The 18,994-nt window shown below is 39.3% G+C and overlaps 1 protein-coding gene across 4 annotated transcripts in view; it reads right to left on the bottom strand.

Moving 5' to 3' along the window:
• Positions 1–18,994, bottom strand: part of Ddr (discoidin domain-containing receptor 2) — a 214,975-nt gene that overhangs the window by 10,256 nt on the left and 185,725 nt on the right. For 3 of the 4 annotated variants that reach the window (XM_069122149.1, XM_069122157.1, XM_069122165.1), the window contains 5 exons: positions 11,385–11,508; positions 9,276–9,427; positions 7,623–7,936; positions 3,496–3,687; positions 1,209–1,301 (listed from right to left, as the gene is read on the bottom strand). In XM_069122149.1, coding sequence (XP_068978250.1) covers positions 1,209–1,301; positions 3,496–3,687; positions 7,623–7,936; positions 9,276–9,427; positions 11,385–11,508 — 875 coding nt within the window. The remainder of the gene's footprint in view (positions 1–1,208; positions 1,302–3,495; positions 3,688–7,622; positions 7,937–9,275; positions 9,428–11,384; positions 11,509–18,994) is intronic. The other variant, XM_069122175.1, reaches the window with a different exon arrangement.

The raw sequence follows: 18,994 nt of genomic DNA on the forward strand, positions 1-18,994 counted from the left end.
GCCACGCAGAACGTCCCATAGATCTGCCAGCACAACTGGAACCAGGTAATTTCCACATCGACGAAGCTTGAGAATCTTGGTTAGGAATTGGCGACGTCGTAACCAGGGAATTTAGTCCTTATAATGCGACTCGGAAGTAGCGACGTAATGCTGGCAACGCTTCGGCAGCGTTGAAAGAAAATTGGATATGTTAATTAAAGTATATGGTAATTATCCAATTTGTTATAGTCTATAAGACTATTGGTTGTAACTTATACAATAAAGATTCTTTTTTTGGTAGAATAAATGTTCATCTTGAATCTTCGTTCATGATAAAAATTGTTCTTTTTTTAAATAACGATGCAGTTGCTCTATATTGGTTGTTGGAAGACTATTTTTATTCGTGTAGAAGAGTTCTTTTATACTGCGCCAAAATTTCTGAAAAAATAATCGCTAATCACTGTATTTCGTAACATATCATCACAATATACGTTTCTATGATTTGGCCTCTTCTATAGTATTCTGGTATCTGATCGTAAGACACGCGACTCTTAGGTGAAGATCTCATTAACAAGTCCACACTTCAATTTTTGCCTGATCTTGCAAGAAAAATGTAACAGTTCAATGGAGTATACCGTAAAATAAGACGTTACTATTTCCGTTCTCGACGCTTTTATCCTAAGAACTTTATCATTTCTGGGTATCTAGTTTCATCGATGATTTCTCTAATAGATTCTCAGATAAAACGTTTCCTCCTCTGTTCCTTCCTCGCCCTATATTTTCCTAACGTTACATTACTATACAGATATTAATAGATTTAAAATTCATTTACTCGAAAATAATTAAAATAGAAACCTACAAATGCAATTACACTTAGTGGGAGCTCATTAACCAGCACAACAATATAAGTGTCCGAAACGCCCAGTGCATTAACAGTTACACGCTACATTTCCCATCGATCGTTATACCATTCCCCGAAACACGTGACAAAACTGTAGCGACAATTTTGCTAGAAATACCAAAGCAGAGAAGTTACAGTTCGAACAGCATGCGCGATCGACCGGATGCACAAACAAAAGTAGCGTTTCGTGGTCGAACGAACCGTCGACGGAGAAAACGCGTTTGCGTTCATGTGGCGAAACAGCAACGTGGCTATACCATCGAACGTGGGAATGACTGATCGACAAAGTTCGGCTTAAAGTAATCTATGAGAAACTGTCTGTCGTTACCTTGTGGCGAGATCCCGATGCACGAAGTCCATTTCCTCGAGGTGTTTCATGCCGGATGCTATTTGCGTGGCCATGTAAACCAACGTGCCGAAACTGCAACACGAAGAACGAGACGGTTACGTTCAGAAGTTTCGCGGAGTGAAATTCTGCCTTCGTGTACGTGGTAGTCTACACGTTTAAACGTTCGTTCCGTACACAAAAGCGACTCGTTGGTATCGGCTCGCAATACCGCAAATGACGACGCTTTCGAAGCACAGACGAACGCGCGTCCACCATTTGCATTAACGACAAAAGCTGGCCAGATCGACCGCATTCCCTTCTGCGTTCGTAGATATAAATTTGGTGCTCTTTTTGTTGGTCTTTCCCTTTTTTAGTGTTATTTCCTATTCAAGGCGAGTATTGTATACGAGTGGAACGTCCTTAACGTTTGCCCCTTTTCTGTCCTTCTTTCTTTCTTTCCTATTTTTTTTTCTTTTTTCTCCCCCTTTTAGTTAAAATGTTCTCCTGTCCCATTTTAAAGCTGACAAAACCGAAGTTCTATCATTTTCTCTGTATCGACCTTGTCCTTTTTCATCCAAATTAAAATACATACTTGTCATTATTTTGAAACAGCATGTATAATATAACTTTTCCTAAAAGGCGAAAATGGAAAAATACTGAAGAGGACGCTTTAATTACAAGAGTAGTAATATAGGAAGAGGATGAAATTAGGATTTATACGAAAGAATGTAAGCACACCCAAGAGTTTGGTGGAAGAAGTAAAAGAAATAGAAAAATAGAAGAGTAAAAGATGTGTATCTGAGTTAGTTGTTAAATGATACTTGTTCTTTAGTTTCAGTTGTCTTATATTCTACTTTATACCTACCATTTCAACCAAAGATAGTCAAATAAAAATTCTCACAAAACTATCGATCCTTAGTAGCGTCATTATTCTCGGTTATCATAGCGACGAGTTTCTAACCAGCAAGAACGTACAACGACAGAGACGAGTATATGTTTGTTCGTGCAACGTGCGTGAATTCTGTTCTCGGTTCACTTTCTCGCGCGCGCGATTTATTTTCGTTCATCGTACGCCACGCGTAAATGGAAGCACGACTCGTCGAACGTATGCCGATTCGAACCGACGCAACGCGTGCTTTTTATCCTTCCTTTCCGACTTTCCAGAGACGTTTATCTCGTTAGAAATTACGTGACGTACGAATGTATCAGGTTGTGGACGAGTTATTTCGTTTTATCGGTGGCGAAATATTTGTCAGGGAGTCGTTCGGTACGCAAATTTCCAGCTGGTTGTAGATCGATACGGTTCCCCGCACTGGACGAAGACAAAGAGTAAACGAGCTCTATCGGTCGTTTCTCTTGCAGTGGCCACCGGAAACGAACGCACGGGAAAAACACGGTGCGCCGACAGCTGTCACGAGCACCGATGATCTTCTCTGTCGTTCGCCTCTCATTTTCAGCCGATTTCTCGTATTTCGAGCACTTTCCAAACGATCCGCGGATACGTCGCGTTTCCACGAACAACTCCAACGCCATTCGAACTGACGTACATACGCGTGCGGGGCTAAAAAGATGAAAAAGGTTGGTCTCATTGCGCGTCTCAACTCTCTCGTTAAATGGAACACCATTTTGTCGCCAGCAATGTGTCGATAGTGCCAATAGCAATCGATACCTCATTTTAACAGCATGCTTTAATTTGTCGTAATTAACGAATAAACGTTATCCGAAGTTTGCTGGATACGTTTTACCACTTTTCTGATTGTTACATGTTTACATTAGTAGTTAAATAACGTGTTCCCGTTAGTTAAAATGGTCTGTCCAGCAGTTTTTCATATTCTAAGATATGTTGAAATATTTAAAGGTCACTGTGTCTCTTACCTTTCAAATCAAGTTAGTTTATATTATACAGGCTGTTGCGAATTGATGGCTAAGAAATCTACGAAATGAAGCCATTGATAAAATAATTCTTTGACAGCGAATAAACTCATACGAAATTAAAGTAATCATATATCCTAGATAAAAGTTTCTTCGGTTCTAATATCAAGCACGTAGTAGAATCATACTGAAAACGAAATACTTCACAAGCCTCTTTATAATCTTTTGATATTCATCGTGTCGATACTTTATAATCCTTTGATATTCACCGTACCAATACCTTACTGGCGTATAAAACTAAAGAAAGATACAAGCAGATAGCATTTTTAAGACTCTAATAGCGATCTTTGCAGTGTATCCTGCCCCATCCTTAATAAGTACCATTTCTCCGATGAGACATCGTAATTAATTATACCTGAGGGTCTTAGCAGTGTGCACAGTAGACGTTTCAGCGATGTGGCTCTGCAGATATTGATTCAAATCCCCGTACTCGCCATTTTCCAATACGATGCACATGGGATCGTCTTCGAGGCTGGCGCCGAGTAGCCGCGCGACATTCCGATCGGCCAGCCGTGCCAGTCTTTTTGCTTCCTGTTGAAATTCTATCCTGGAAAATACATGGGACACTCGGAAGTAATATCTTTATAGTCGACTGCCCTACCAACCAGACGGCTATTGAATACTAGAGGATATACTGGAAATAATGTGAGCACTCTATCTGCGAGTATCGCGTCGTTGTACCCGTAAGCTCTTCCTTTTTCTCTATCTTTCTCTTTTTCGTTCTATATGTTTGGAGCGACGAAAAGGAACGAGCGACGAGAAAACAACGGCAAGAATAGAAGAGGGATTGTAGCTACGTAACACGGGCCCAGGGATAACGGCTACTGTTGAGATTATCATTTCGAGAACACTCGCGAGTTCCATGTTTAACAGAGCTTGCTGCTTGTGTTTCAGCTGTCTAATATTTAGGATCTCGATAAGGGCTATGTTTCTGAACGTAACAACGTCGGAAGCAGGCTCGGTCGTGGGACGAACAACAGCGCACGAAGATCGATTTCATGGATTCGTATGTTATTTGCGTAAGGACGCGTTGTTATTCGTGAAGCGGCTGCATTTAAACGATGTCAGGCGTAAATTTGCAGCGTTGGTTTCGACGAATTCCGCCGGTTTCCTCAGGCAGTAATTGTGGCGGCCGTTAGCCGGTGGAAACTCGACGTCGGCCAGTCCCACTGGCTTTTAATTAATAAATTTCACTATTTTGGCTAATTTCAAGCGACAAAGAAGTTGCACGGTTAACGCCGTGGCAGGTCAACTCGCAAACCGGAAAATGCGTCTCTCTGGGGGTCAGAGAAGAACTTTTCAGTAGTAGGGAAGCGAATCGAAACTTTCTCATCGAGTGACGTATGCTGGATCGTAGTTTTTCGAAAATTCACACCGAATTTTTCTAATTAAAGTTTGAAACGATGAAAGACGGCGAAGAATATCTTAGAACTATTTAGAGAAACGGAAAGTTTCAATGAAAAGACGGCTTATCTTAAATGTTTCTTTTTGCTGGAAAATGAAATTGCCTGATCTTTTAAAGAAGATATAACAAATCCAATCGAAGATATCAGGCAATAGAAGACGTCACAGGTTTCTTTCTTGTCGCCTTTATCGGAAGGATTCTACCGTTTCTTGTGCTGGCGTGGATATCGGGCGGTCTGTCGCGCGAAAAAGGAATAAACCAGTACGATTGTACTTCCGGTGCCCCGTTAAGAGGCCGTTCGACAACAATACACGTTCCGCGAACGTTCCGTTGCCGAGCTCTGTAATCCCCGATCCTGTCTACCCGGATCATCCTTTCGCTGCGCCAGCGATAACGCAGCGCGTGTTCCTCGCCGGGACACGCTTTATCGTGTACCTCCGATCCTACTTCTTTGCCTTCCAATCCCTAAATCGATCGACTCTTAGCTTGTTAGTTATATACATATTTCTTCTTTTAAATTTGTTTCAAGCTCTATATATGTAAATAATTTTCTATCTATATAGAAATTACAAAACATTTAATTTAAATATACATAAACAGTCAATAATTCATTACTCCATTGTATTAATACACCTCAGAATTATGATATCCTTAAGATGGCTGTGTATTGATTTTGTATTAAATATATGCATTTGCAGTAAGTTTGTAACTTCTGTATATATTTCTAGATTCGAGTCAAATTTTACTCATACAATAATGGCAGTTGTGTTTCATTACAGTGCTAATGAAATCGGAAAATGTTCCATATAACGCACACAATATACAGAAAAAGGTTTTCGATGGAAGGTATCCAAATACTTTCACGAGCCATTGTATTCATTGTTTGATTAAAAAATTAATTATACGACTAACAATCTCTGGATTTTATAAGTCTCTAATAAAATAATGTTTATGCGTATTGCTTGGTGTTTCAAAAATAATTAAAATGACTCTGTTATTAATTATTCTTTTATTAGGTGATCATAAAATTCTAATAAAGGCAGATTTAATTTCTGTAGATATCTCAAAATGGAAATTCTGAAAATTAGTTCTTGGCATATATCATTGTAGTTAATAAAAGTTTGATCAATTACGAATGCGTTGAATGATTATGATTAAAAATTAATATGTACCTGGCAGAGTGTATACATTACATTTCATATGCAGTATATTATTAACAAAAACTTGAATGAAATCAAAACAACGCGCGTTCTACTTTTCCCTCATAAACTTATACCATATATTCAGAATTGTTTAATAAGAAGCTTCACAACCAGAAACTTGAAGTCACAGTGTTACTTTGTGTGCATTAAAAACGTTTTAACTCGATTATTAAAAGGACGGTCGAGATAGGATCGGATTTAAACAATTTCCTCGTGGTTCGAGCAACGTCGTCAGAGAGGTTCAGGTCAAAGGGAAACTTCTGTACGGTAAATTACCAAGCTATTGTCAATCGTAGGCAACGATCCAGACAGTTTTAGGAACCGTTAAAGGCCAAACCGTCGCGAAAAGTAGCAACGGCGCGGACAAGTTATTCGATTATGCGTCAGTCACTGACCGTTTAAACACTTTCTCTGCATTATCGCGTCGCAGCAACTTAATACACGGGCCACGTCATTATGTACGAAATCACTTTGCGCCACGTTTATCGAATTATCGTATTAACGCGGCCTCTCTAAATATAATCGATTGGGATAATTTTCTATCGATGCCCTATATTTCACAGCAAATCTCCTCTCCCGTTTGGTTGATACGAGAGAGAGGAGACTGGGATGGATAGTAAATGAATCAGAATAACGGTCTATAATTGAGCGGGATAATTTTCTCCTGATTATGCTATACTTTCCATATTTTTGGATTGGCGTGAAATATCGGACGTTTAATAGTTCCGGCCACTGTATTTAGCGACGTAAACCAGTACTCCAATAACGTGTTGTTCGATTCATTTCTATCGGCTAATTTAATTATGACCGTAGCTGCTATCGATTCCCGATTTTCCATGCGACGCCCTCTTCTGTTCCGCTTACAAGCGCGTGAAGAAATTACCACGGTAAATCGTAACAAAAAATACTTAGCGAACATGGACTGAAAGGTTTATTCATTCTCGAGACGCGAACCGATAATTTGCTTTCGTACAGATACTCTTAATAATTTCCTGTTCGTTTTATAGGATTCGCTACATGGAGTATCTATTTCATTTCATTCCTTTCTCCTTCTCTCTCCTTTTTTTTTTTTTTTTTTTTTGTATTCCAGAGAAAAGTAAATGCGTTCAGAGGATAGGATCGTTCGCTTGTTTGTCAATAACAGCCTCCGATACGTTGTTTTCATTCACGCGCTGTAACAACCGTTCTACGTGCGCCACACGCGACAAACTATTACTCAATTATTACTCTGCTATTGACACGACGGCAATTTATTGCGCTGCAGCTGGATACATTTCGAAGCCAATGCTTCTGCACCGGCTGTCATACCGAAATTCTCTGCCAATTTTCATACGTACAATCAATTTATACCAGAAACCCTCCTTCGATGAAAAATATCTCAATCAATTCCTACTAATTATTTTGATAATACCCGACCGAACATTCGACCCTATCGTGAAATTTTGAATTTGAAATGGAACTTTCGAAAGTACTATACTACCAATTCTCTTCATCGAAACATACATATATACAATCATTATCAATTATTTTAATAAGATCTAACCAATCATATTTCTACCACCTAACCACTTATCACCGTATCGCAAAAGTTTAAATCTGAAGAAACCTCGTGCTTTTCAAAATTATGAGCAAAACTTTCACAATGATTATACCACGAACATTCTTCGACGAAGAATATATACAATTCCTGGCAATTATTTTCACAATACCCGTGCAAATATTTGAGTTTGTACCACGCGTCATGATATTTCGAATATGAACAAACTGAAAATAATTCTTATCGAGACTTTTGAAATTATTTCCTTACTATCGTAAAATTTCCGGATGATGCGCGGTTCGACGAATCCGCGATGCTCGATAATACAAGAACCTTACCTAAGCGCATCCAAGGAACCAGGTCTCAGGGACTTAACGATCACCAGGTCGCTGCTAGTGTTCCGGAAAACTTCGTCGTATCCAGGAAACCTGTCGACCTCGCAAATGTGAACGTCGCCGAAGTATCCACAGCCGAGGTTTTCAACGATGTTGAGTTTCTCCCGGGGGAAGTCTAAGATGCACTCGGGCACCTCGTCTTCCTCCTCCGTAAGCATATCCTCGGGACTGTAGCTTGTCATGCTACTGGAGGCTTTCGCGCTCATTGGCGGCGGCGTGCTCGGTGTCGGAGACGGCGGTAACGGTGGCAGGGAATTCTGTAATAAAAACCAAGACGTGGTAATGCCATGGATAGCAGTATCGGGTTACCTAGGAAGAGATATTTTAGAAGAAAATTCAAAGTTTCTTCTTGCTTCGCATCTACGGTATTTTCATACATTTTAATCGCATTACGAGTCTATACTCGTTAACTTAATAATGATAAATGTTAGCTCTTTTTACAATTTTATCTCTACTGCACCTTTTGGATCATTAATGTTTCTTTTTTATTGTTGTTTTTATTTTATTTTTGTTATTATGTTGATTGAAAGCAAAGCGAGATGCACATATAGAAAATTCCAGGACCGCAAGAAGGATAGCCGTGCAATGCTATACTTAACATATAATGCCGTTAACGCTATATTGGGAAGCTGTATGCTCTATATAGGAAACAAATAATATAGCAAACATTTCAAATATGGTATTGAACAAGTCTTTTCAATTCTACAATCAGACTACAACGATGAATATCTAATTATTCACGAATCAAACGATTAATTTTAATGAAGTTTAATCACATTGACTTCCGCATAGCTGATATAACAAAAAGCTACCATTTCACACAAATAACCGAAACAAAAATGAATGGCGAATTAGCAACACCTCGCTATAGTATTCCACAGTTAAAATCACGCGAAGGATTTGGGGCAAACGTAGTCAGTCCAAAAATAAGAGTACAAATTAAAATACTCGTTTACTACATGCACGTTGTACAATCAATAATCACAGGCCTCACGCTATCGGCCGGTGATCAGTGTATGCTTTCGTAAGACGTTTCCTTTCTCAAGTCTCGCATTAGTCATGATTGATAGTTCTTTTTGGTTGCCTTGTTTTTCATCCATTAAGCTTCATTATACTCTGCGCGAATCGTTTTAGCACGCGCCGTTGGGCGCTGTACGGCGAACTTTAAGCGCCCTAATTTACAAAAAAAAAAAGAAGAAAAAAAAGCGAGAAAAGGGACGAAAAAATTTGGAGGAAAAAGAAAACAAGAATGAAATACAAGAAATTAATCACGACGCTAATTGCCTCTACCACGATAGAACGTAAAATACATAACTGACCATACACGCGCGTGTGTATGTATGTGTGCTTGATGAAAACAACGAGGCGTTAAGAGGATTCATTGGAGAAGCTCGCGGCAAGGCCCGCGAAAGGGAAACGATTCAAGTAGCTGCCACGATGGCGACGAAAGATCCCAGAGTCACGAACCAGTGTTTGACACAGTTTCAGGCCAAGTGGCCCGCATTAATATCCTCCCACCGTCAGCCCACAAAACTACTCCGCGACCAGGACTAATCGTCACGGATCGCATGTCTGCCGTACATTTTTGATACTCACCTTACAGATCTCCGTGCTGGCGTAATACTTTTCCGGTGGTGGCGGTATGGGCGGCGGATTAGATGGATATTCTTGAACCGGCGGAATTGGCCTGGCAAGATTGATCGCCGTGCTCAGCAACAGCGGAATAACCGGCTGCACCTCCGTGATCCCTGTCCGCCGATACCGTGAGCGGAAAGGAAAAAAGAATTTTGACAAGGTTAGAGACACGATGGCCGCCGTGCACGAAAGAAATTACCCCGGGCGCGTTTCAAACCTCCCCCCCCCCCATCCCGTGTCCTGCCCCTGCTCCCGCTTCATGTTCCACGAAACTTTCAAACGAGCACTTCCTCTCGTTTTATATTTTTCCTCTTTCGTTTCTTTTTTAGGGGAGTTCTCTCTCGGCCATTTTCTTTTACCGAGCACTATCTTTCTTCTGTTACACGTTCGTTTTATTATGATATAAGAATGTTTTATCCTCTGTGTTCTCTTTGAGATGGTTTATGATAGTTTTTATGTATTCCCTTGTGCTTTGAATGATGGCTTCAAATGAGAGGGAAATATCTGATTTTGCAGTGAAATCGCGACTAGCAGACGAGTTTAATTCGATGCATTATATGAGGTTATTCTTTATATACCGCAGTTTGCGTGATTAATTGATAGCGAACTGAAAGTTAGGATTAACTGAGCGAAATTTATTTTTAATTCTACTGGTTCGAGTGTACTCGGGGTAATTTTACACCGTTCTGAGAAGCAGTACCGTCGGCAAGGTAGCAGAAAACGAAATAATTGGTCAACTATTTGAGCAATGCAGGCACGATGTGACAAAAAACAGTGGTTTGAAACAGTATTCGTTGTTAAGTTGAATTCTTTTCCTTTAGCTTTATGAAGCTTTATACGAGAATTAATCATTGTGGAATTTCATTTGACTTTTAAACATTTGAAAATAAGCGAGGAAGGAATGCATGGATATATGAAAATTTTGTAGCTGCGAATAAAAATTAAAACGAATTAAAGGGTCCTGGTAAATGACGAGGCTCGTATATGATTCGTGCTCGTGCAAGCCTCGTCTTTAAGTACTATGAACTCTGTAATAATCCATCGATCATTAACCCGCAATTTAATTCGAACGTTGTGTGCTTGCATATCGTGGTAGGTGTTGCGTTTATCATCACGACCAATGGCTATAGCCCACCGTCGATTTTATGTAATTTTAGTCAAACGCAAACTCGATAATGCACCGCAACGTGGAGCCACTCATTTCGAGTTTTCCCCGCTGCTAAATTGCACCGCGCACTAACAAATATCGAAGGGATGAAACGTTAGCAAGACCACCGCGGAACTACCATAAAATCGCCTACTTTTAGCAGACAAAAACTTTGAACTCGATGCATTAAATTACGAGGTACTCTGCTTCTATTAACCATTATTTAATGTAGCGACTATGGAACTCGAAACTTTCCCACGTAAACCAATAGCGACTGAATTGAAATCAAAAATAGAAGAATTCAACAAGTGTGTTAATTATTTGTTTAAAATATCCAACAATTTTCAAAACTAAAAATTCTTTCAATAGTTCTCATGTACCACACGATTGATACGTCGAAATATTTTTTTTATTAAAAAAATCATATCCATCGTACACGTTAATATATTAAAAAATAATATCCATAAATTTTTAGAACAACTAGGATATTAAAACCATGGAACAGAATCCACTACACTTCGTTAATGCTTTATATTAGCTTTCCACATTGCTGTCTCACAGCTAAATTAATTTTAACCCAATCTCGCGCACCTGTACATTTGCTGGAACTACCAGCGAAACCATTGCCTTCCTCGCAAACATATTACACCGAGCCGATCAAAGGGTTAAACGCGTGTTGGCTCCAACTCTCTACTTTGGCTTATTACGAAAATTTCGAGTTTTGCCGTATCAAATGGTTCCTGGGGGCGAGGCTCCGTGTTAGCGGTTAATAATTCTGGACAACGGGTTACGCGGGGTACGTTGATAATCGTGAAATTCAGAGTAGCGGGGTTCTCTGTTCGAATTAATTTAAATCGGCCTAACCGTGCATGCACGCGTAGAATTCGAAAGGCTTAAGTGTCGCACTTAACGTCGCTACCAACCGCTGTAATCCGTGATAGTTTTGTGTAGTTGCGGTGTCGTCATGGTGCAGGCGGCCGGGTGGTACTGCGCCGGAAGCGGAGGGCAAATTGGTCCCTTGTCCTCACCCTCCTCCTGCACGGAGACCTGCGGCCGAATATTGAGCGTTCCTGTTAATGCACCTGACATTTATGCACACGTCGCGCGTGTATACCACGCGAGTAAAAGCGATACGCCACCGGAAACTTTCCGTCACTTCATGCCACCACTTCTGTCTCGCCCCAGCGCACCCACCCCGTCCACGAGCATTCCGAATATTCATGGCCCATCGAGGCATGCTTTTTGTTTTATGAATATCCGAGGAAAGATCAACCGATCACCTGTGTATTTCATGATAATTATACGCTGATAATTATTAACGTTCCCTTATTCTGAATTTTTATTTATATATTACAATTATTATCCTTATAGGAATTTCATTTGTTGGCGGTTGTTGGTTATTTAAATCGCTCAAAGGTATTCGCTATTGTTGGTTACACAAAATATTTCCACATCTACATATACACTTATGATAATGATCAGAAATTACCCACGATACTCTGTGTATATTTATGACTGACATATTAAGGTATGAACAATTGATATATAAATGGAGTATAGTTCGACGATTACGCGAATCGATACGAGCGCGAAATGTTAACAGTTATTCAAGTGGTCGAATAAAATAAGACCACCGAAAATCAAGTCGTCCGAGGCATGAGCAAAATTTGCATGAATTTTTTCTCCACCATTTTTACATTCTCATTGCATATTTACACACCAAACTGATACTTTCATGTTATAATATACCCGATGCATAATTCATTTGGAGCGCGGCACTGCTTCTTTACTCGTTTTTTCTCACGCCGTTTATATTCTATCACCTGCATCACTTTTTCAACAACACCTGCCTGCTTCTTTAACGAATACTCAATTGCGGATTATGCAATCTTTTTAAAGCGGGATCAATAATCACTCGCTCGATTCCAGGTTTTCCAAATATCGTTCGTGTTGCGAATTTAAGACAAAAGATAGAAGAGAGATTCGGCCGTCAAAATTCAATTCCGGGCGACGCGGTGCTGGTTTTATCATGAAAAGCATATCAGCCGTCGTCACGATCGAAAGAACCACAGAACCGCGGCATAGCGTAGCGTGGCTAATAATTTCACACGACGTAATTATCGACACAATGCATCGATACGCATTCAACGGTCCACGTAATTCTCCTGAATAAAATTTAACCGTATCATCGGGTAATTATCAGTCTCGGCATTCCCTGGCAGAGGAAATCGGATCAGAGGATCGTTCAGATCGCTTCGTTCGTTCATAATCAACCTCTCTTTACAATCAATAATTTGTTAAAGTAAGAAACTTCCAAAAACAAACTACAAATAAAAAATGAAAAGATAGACGAAAGATAAAAAAAGAGAATGACAGTTCTAAAATAATACACCTGAATCTGTTAGAAGCGAAAAGCTCAACTCTCTGTTTTCAGCACTGCTTATATTTTTCTATTAATTAACAAGCCTCGTTACGACGGCGTGTATTTTCGTCGCGAAGGAACACAGTCCGATATAGTTTCCTTATCGAGCGTCCCCGTTCCTCGACAGCCTCCGCGTGTTATCGTAGGCTCGTACGACGAGGAAAGAACTCGTCAACGCGGGGCTGGATCGACGGTGCCACCCCAGGAAATTAACGCTTTCATTGTATAACAAACAATCCTTCGCCAGAAGCGTCGTGTCCCGAGCTCCTTCCTTCTACACCGGAGAACCGATAAGGGGGATCATGTCGAGCACCGTTCTCCGGAGAGTCGCGATATAATATCCATTGATTTTTGCTTTGCTTGCCTCCGCCTGAACGTCACGGAGACGGCCCGACGAGAAGGGCACCGCAACCTAAGGAGGGGTGTTAATTTCCGTTTAGGAAGCGTTAGGGTGCCAGACTTGGCGAGATGCTCCGCGCAACCACCGTTAAGATAAGATAACCACTTAGCCATCGAGATTCTGCTCGAATCTCTTTGCTGTGATTCCCTTCCACTTCCTCCTCTTCCTTTCTCGCTTCACCTTCTTTCCTTACTTCCTTGTCGTTTCTTTCTACTGATCACCCTCTACTTCTGATCGTCCCCTCTTCTTACACGTTGCTCGTCTTCGCGTCATCCAGATCCTCTTAACGGCTCTCTTTAGCCCGCCAGGGCTATCTAAAGTCTTGTCCCTGTTTCCCTCAATCCTTATGACCTGACATTCGAAGGTATTTCAAGACATTCGAAGCAACGTCGATTGGTAGTCGTACCCAGTGCTGACTCGATCCAGTGAGATTCATCACTCGATGCGTTCAGGTTTCTCTTGGAGTATCAGTGATTTCATGGAGCAGGGGAAATGGTATGAAAGTACACGTGCCACGATCCTTTATCGAACGAGTCGTTATAGAGGCTACAGAGGGTTCGACGTTAATTTCGATCGTGGTCGCTTGTTTGCTCGACGATACTCAGCTATCCACCGTTGAAAACCGGGGGTACACGCAGGTAATTGGCAACGTGGAAATCTTCGGGGGCGTGCGAACGAGTCCCTCGATGATCGGCAGCCGCGTATGATTTGATACAACGGAACGTCGGAAAAATTAATTACGGGAAAACCAATCAGCGCGTGGCATTTTCGACTGATCTTCGGTTAAGCGAAAAATAATCGATCCCGGTCGTCGTGCGTTAATTGAAAATAGTAATTACACAATAAACACCGTCGACAGGGAAAGAATCACTCGCAGAGAGTTCCATATTTCTGCTTTGATTCACGACCGGTGACTTGTTTCAAAAGTCCGTCGAATCGTTCGGTTTTTCCTTTAATTTAAATAGAGAAGTTTTCGTTGTTAGAATAATTCATCGGATTCGTTTTCTCTGTTATAGAATTAATAACGGAGTCGTTTATGGAATTATTGAATATAATGGAATTATTAAAATATTGTCGTTTTATAAAGATATTTATGAATTTTATTGAAATATCTAAAGAGCGGTTGAAAAAAAGAGATCTCCGGAAAAACGATTTCAGTTATTGAGAGGAATCGTTCACACAGAAACACGCGTGTAATTCCAAATATTTATGCACGTGGAACGGTTCAAATAACATTACTGAAAGCTCTTTTCGTCGTTTTAAATCCACTTATAACACTGAATAATGTAATTCCCCGATGCACAATGCTGAAAATTAACAACACACGCCGAACGTTAAAAACAATATATTGTCCTTATCCTTTATTATTCATACGAAACGTTATTATAACCCAGGCATATTTCATTAACAAGAACATGCAAATTAATACGCAGGAAAAGATAAATACACGAAAATGTATTGTAAATCGGAATAAAATTACAAATGTTACAAAGACGCTTTTCATTGTGGTACTTACATTTTAAATTATACGATATATTTACATCCTACTTTTATTAATTCCGTTATAATTCCCGAATTTTAGTAAATTTCTTTTTGGGAACAAGCAAATAAGCTTTTAAAATTACATACACTAAAATAAAATCTAAACGTTTCAATCCTTTCGTGCCTTTTTCAAATTTAGAAGGCTTCACAATAAAGAAAAGTAAATACTTAATGGGAAAAACACGATTAAATCCAAAACGATTTAAAGGAAGCGATAAAGCTAAACAATTCAAATGAAGGGAAAAGGACGGTTTATCAATACATACGACAATCATCATCGTATTGCCGTCTTCCAAAATGTCGACTATTTCCCTTAAATCAGGCTGTACGTCGTAGACAGAACGATAATACGTTCCCTTCCGGTCGTACAGTGTTTGCCGTGGTTGCGAGTATATCAATTGACCGCACAAAAGGACCCTTTCGATTGATACATCCCTGAACCTTTTCGTGGACGTGGATACGTTCGATTGACCCAAAGACGCTTTTATTGGAAAATATCGTGCCCGATACGTTGCTGAAACGCCTTCCGTTATGGATACGCCCTCGGCGTTTCACGATATAACTCGATGAAATAAACGACGACCGATACCCATCATATAACTAGCTTCTGGTTATAACCAACGAAAACGCTCCAACGAACTTATTATCCTGACGTATTTGTTCATAAACATAGAGAAAGTTTTTCTCCATAACCAACATCGTATTGAGTTTATTACGAAAATAAAAAAAAAAAACATTCAATAATCTACGATTCCTATCGTGAGATTGAAGTTAATTTTTCTAATCCGAAATTGAAAATCATTGCAGAAATTCGGAAATTTTGCACGAATAGCATATATCTCGCGAATATGTATATGTTATGAATAATAATTTTCCGATTAATAATATTAGTGAATTGACAACTTACAGATTATAATATATAAATTATATTATAGCTCTTCTCCTTTCCTTCTCCTTTATAATTTTCCAATTCTACATCGAATGGGATACTTTGATCATAAAATTTGATTTATAACCAAACCAATTACTAATATACAAGAAAATTTGTTAGCGCCAGTAACTTGCGATTCGTAACTTGCAAACTTTCACGAATAATATTATTTTAATTGTGTAAGAGAATCTTGATTTCCGATAGAAACGTAGGCGGGAGCGTGTTATGTAAATTACAAAACCAATTTGAAAAGTAATTGCAGATGGTGCGATGTTCTTCAGCTCGAGAGGGAATACAAGAAACGAACTAAATTACACCAGCTCTGGTAAAGGTTTAAAAAATTCCTTGTAGATTTTCGTTGCTGGTTGCGCGCGCTGTAAAAAGCAGCGAAGGTAAAAGGGAAACAGGAGCTCGAAATTGGGAGGGAAATATTCGAAATGAAGAGAACTTTACAATGGTCAAATTACCAAGACTCTACGGGATGTTTATCTTTTTTATCGCGATCAAAGAGTAATATTGCACGGTGAAATAATTGCATCACATCAAGAGCAATCTTGTGAATGCGATAAATATGGCGCAATATAATTAGCTGCGGATAAACGTAATAAAAACGTGAATACTGAGTCCGGTGCTACTTGATGAAATCCCAGACGCCCAAAGGTAGATTCCACGAACAAAACGATCTTCCATTAATTAGCGACGGAGTGCTTTTTGCCATTTTCATTACCATGGCTGCATTTTCGCCCCCGTACCGGCGAAAGCTGCACAACCTGTCGGATATCTGCACATTTTCCACCTCCGTTCGACATCCTCCTCCTGCGAAACTGTCATTTATCCTCTCACCAATTTCCAGTCCTTTTTCGACGAATTCAGTTGCATTCGAACCACAATTTAGTTATAGCAGTTGAATTCTATTATTTTTTGATTTGAGTTTCTGTGTACGCTTGAATCGAGGGAACCACGATTATAAATTCAAATGATCGAACGTTCGATGTTATCGTTTAATTTCATGCTCGCGAGCGTACGGAGGATTGTATAATAAGCCACGTATTTAGTCATGTTTGTATAATAGTTTAATAATATTCATTGTTTGATAATGTGTTCTAGAAGATCCATTGAATCGTAATTTGAATGAGCAATTTGTAGGTTGCCTTCATTTTTTGCTTATTCGTATGCGTGTATATTCAATTTCGAGAAGATTGTATTTGAGATCTACTGCAGAAAACATGATACGTAACATTTTCCATCTTTTCCCATGGAAACTATTTTTAAATTCAATACGACGTCTATCAATGCTATTTCCTCTTTTCATTTAGTTTCAAAATCAAAAGTATTTCAAATACTTTTACTGTCATAAGATTAATTATATCTTGATCTTTTTGGAATCTTGAAAGGTATGAATTAATATACCTTTTCTTAGATCTGATAGATTTCTCCTTTCTTCGCCTGTCATATTAAATTAATCAAGTTAGTCGCTTGGTATCAAAATCAGAAGATCGAGAAAAATGTTGACGCTGTATTATTCCCTATATTTTTCTCCGCTCTATTTTTATTCCTGTAACTATCGGAAGTCGATGATCCGATACTTCGTAATTTACAGAAACAAAAATTGTGAAAACGTGAAAATTTAAATTCGTATAATTTCGCCTGTTAACGCTTAGTTTTGTGTTTCCTTCCAACAATAATGAGAGAAAGATTGGCATACAAAAAGGGGCAAATAATAAGCACACAAAAAAGACAGGCTAATATAATATTTATTTCGAATCAAATTTTCGTTGCAGATTGTTGTAAAATATGTTTCGCGTGTCTGTCTTCCACTGTAACACAAATATTAAATGTCTAATCACGTACACTAAAAAAAAAGCACCTCACGTCATTCGTCGTTGTAAATCAAATAAATTATCCGAGTTTTAACGAAGATTGATACACAGGTCTGCACGAACATGACATTTTTTCTACCTTTATGAGCACCACCTCCAAATTCTTCGATCCATCTTTCTGGCCATTCTACACGGTAAATCAACATGTTGTCCAGAGGAAACTCGAAAAATAGGACGATGAATCTAGCACATTATTCATTTTTCATTTCTTCCATTTTACAACGTCACTTATCCACAGTTTTTTCCAAATGAAAATTCTGCCACTTGTTACCACTCTCCTATAAATTCCGTATCCCTTTCTTTTTTTTACCTGCATCTAATTAGTTAATTGATTAGTTAGTTAATTAGAAGTCAGTTAATTCCAAATCGATACCACGTATATCAACATTAATTCACTTTATTCCTAGTACATTTTACCAAATATTTCTAAGACGATAGAATCCCAAATCGAATTCGTTTCAAGTCTTTGAATTCTACGTAACATTTAATAATTCCAAACTTTAGTCCGGTAGCTCATGTAAATCAACTTGACTAAAAAGATACCAAAATAATAAAACCAACAGAAACGATAACCAGAAAAGAGGGAACGAAAATAATGGACGTTAAGAAAGTAGCAGAATCTGTTTGACTTTCATCAAGAAGATGGTCCAGCCTGTGGCCAGATTGTCTCCTAATGCTTAACCAGGAAACTACTGGCCGTGACAATCGGGATACACGCGTACGTCAAATTTGCGGGGAGGATTACAGTATACGGGAATCAGGGAGTTTGTTGCTTTAAATTAAAATAATCTGTTTTCGCTCGGCCGCCCCTCGTATCGCGACGAACCCCACAGCTAAAGTCGGTAATCGCATTACCTCACTTTTGAGCGCCTCCCACCCAACCCTGCAACTCGCCCACCCTCTCATTTTACGATCCCTGCTGCCACCAACGCCACCACGCCTCTGGCATACTCTATACCGAATCGGAATAAAAGCGCGTTTACTAGCGTGCGTCACGGATCGGGCCGTTCCAGGATAATAAATTCCATGAAATTTAATGAAATCACGCGTGCCTTTCGCAGCTGGTTACTACGCCCAGCCTTCGTTCCAATGCCAGCCTAACCCGAAACGAAAGTGACAAAATTTGTCCCATTATACCAACGAGGAAGAAATTCCTGCTGTTCCTTTGAAGGGGATGAAATTTACTGGGTAATTAACGGGGTTGTCAAGTGATATTCGTTGATTATGCCGATTAAATCACATGATGTTTGCGTAAATTCATATTTATTTTATCAATATGAAAAAGTGGAACCAGGTAGAGATTTATATTTTATTAAATTGTAGATATTTCGCACAGTTAAAGTTTATAATGGTACGAG

This window comes from Bombus flavifrons, chromosome 1, assembly GCF_040668555.2.
Source record: "Bombus flavifrons isolate JBK064 chromosome 1, iyBomFlav1_principal, whole genome shotgun sequence".
NCBI lineage: Eukaryota > Metazoa > Arthropoda > Insecta > Hymenoptera > Apidae > Bombus > Bombus flavifrons.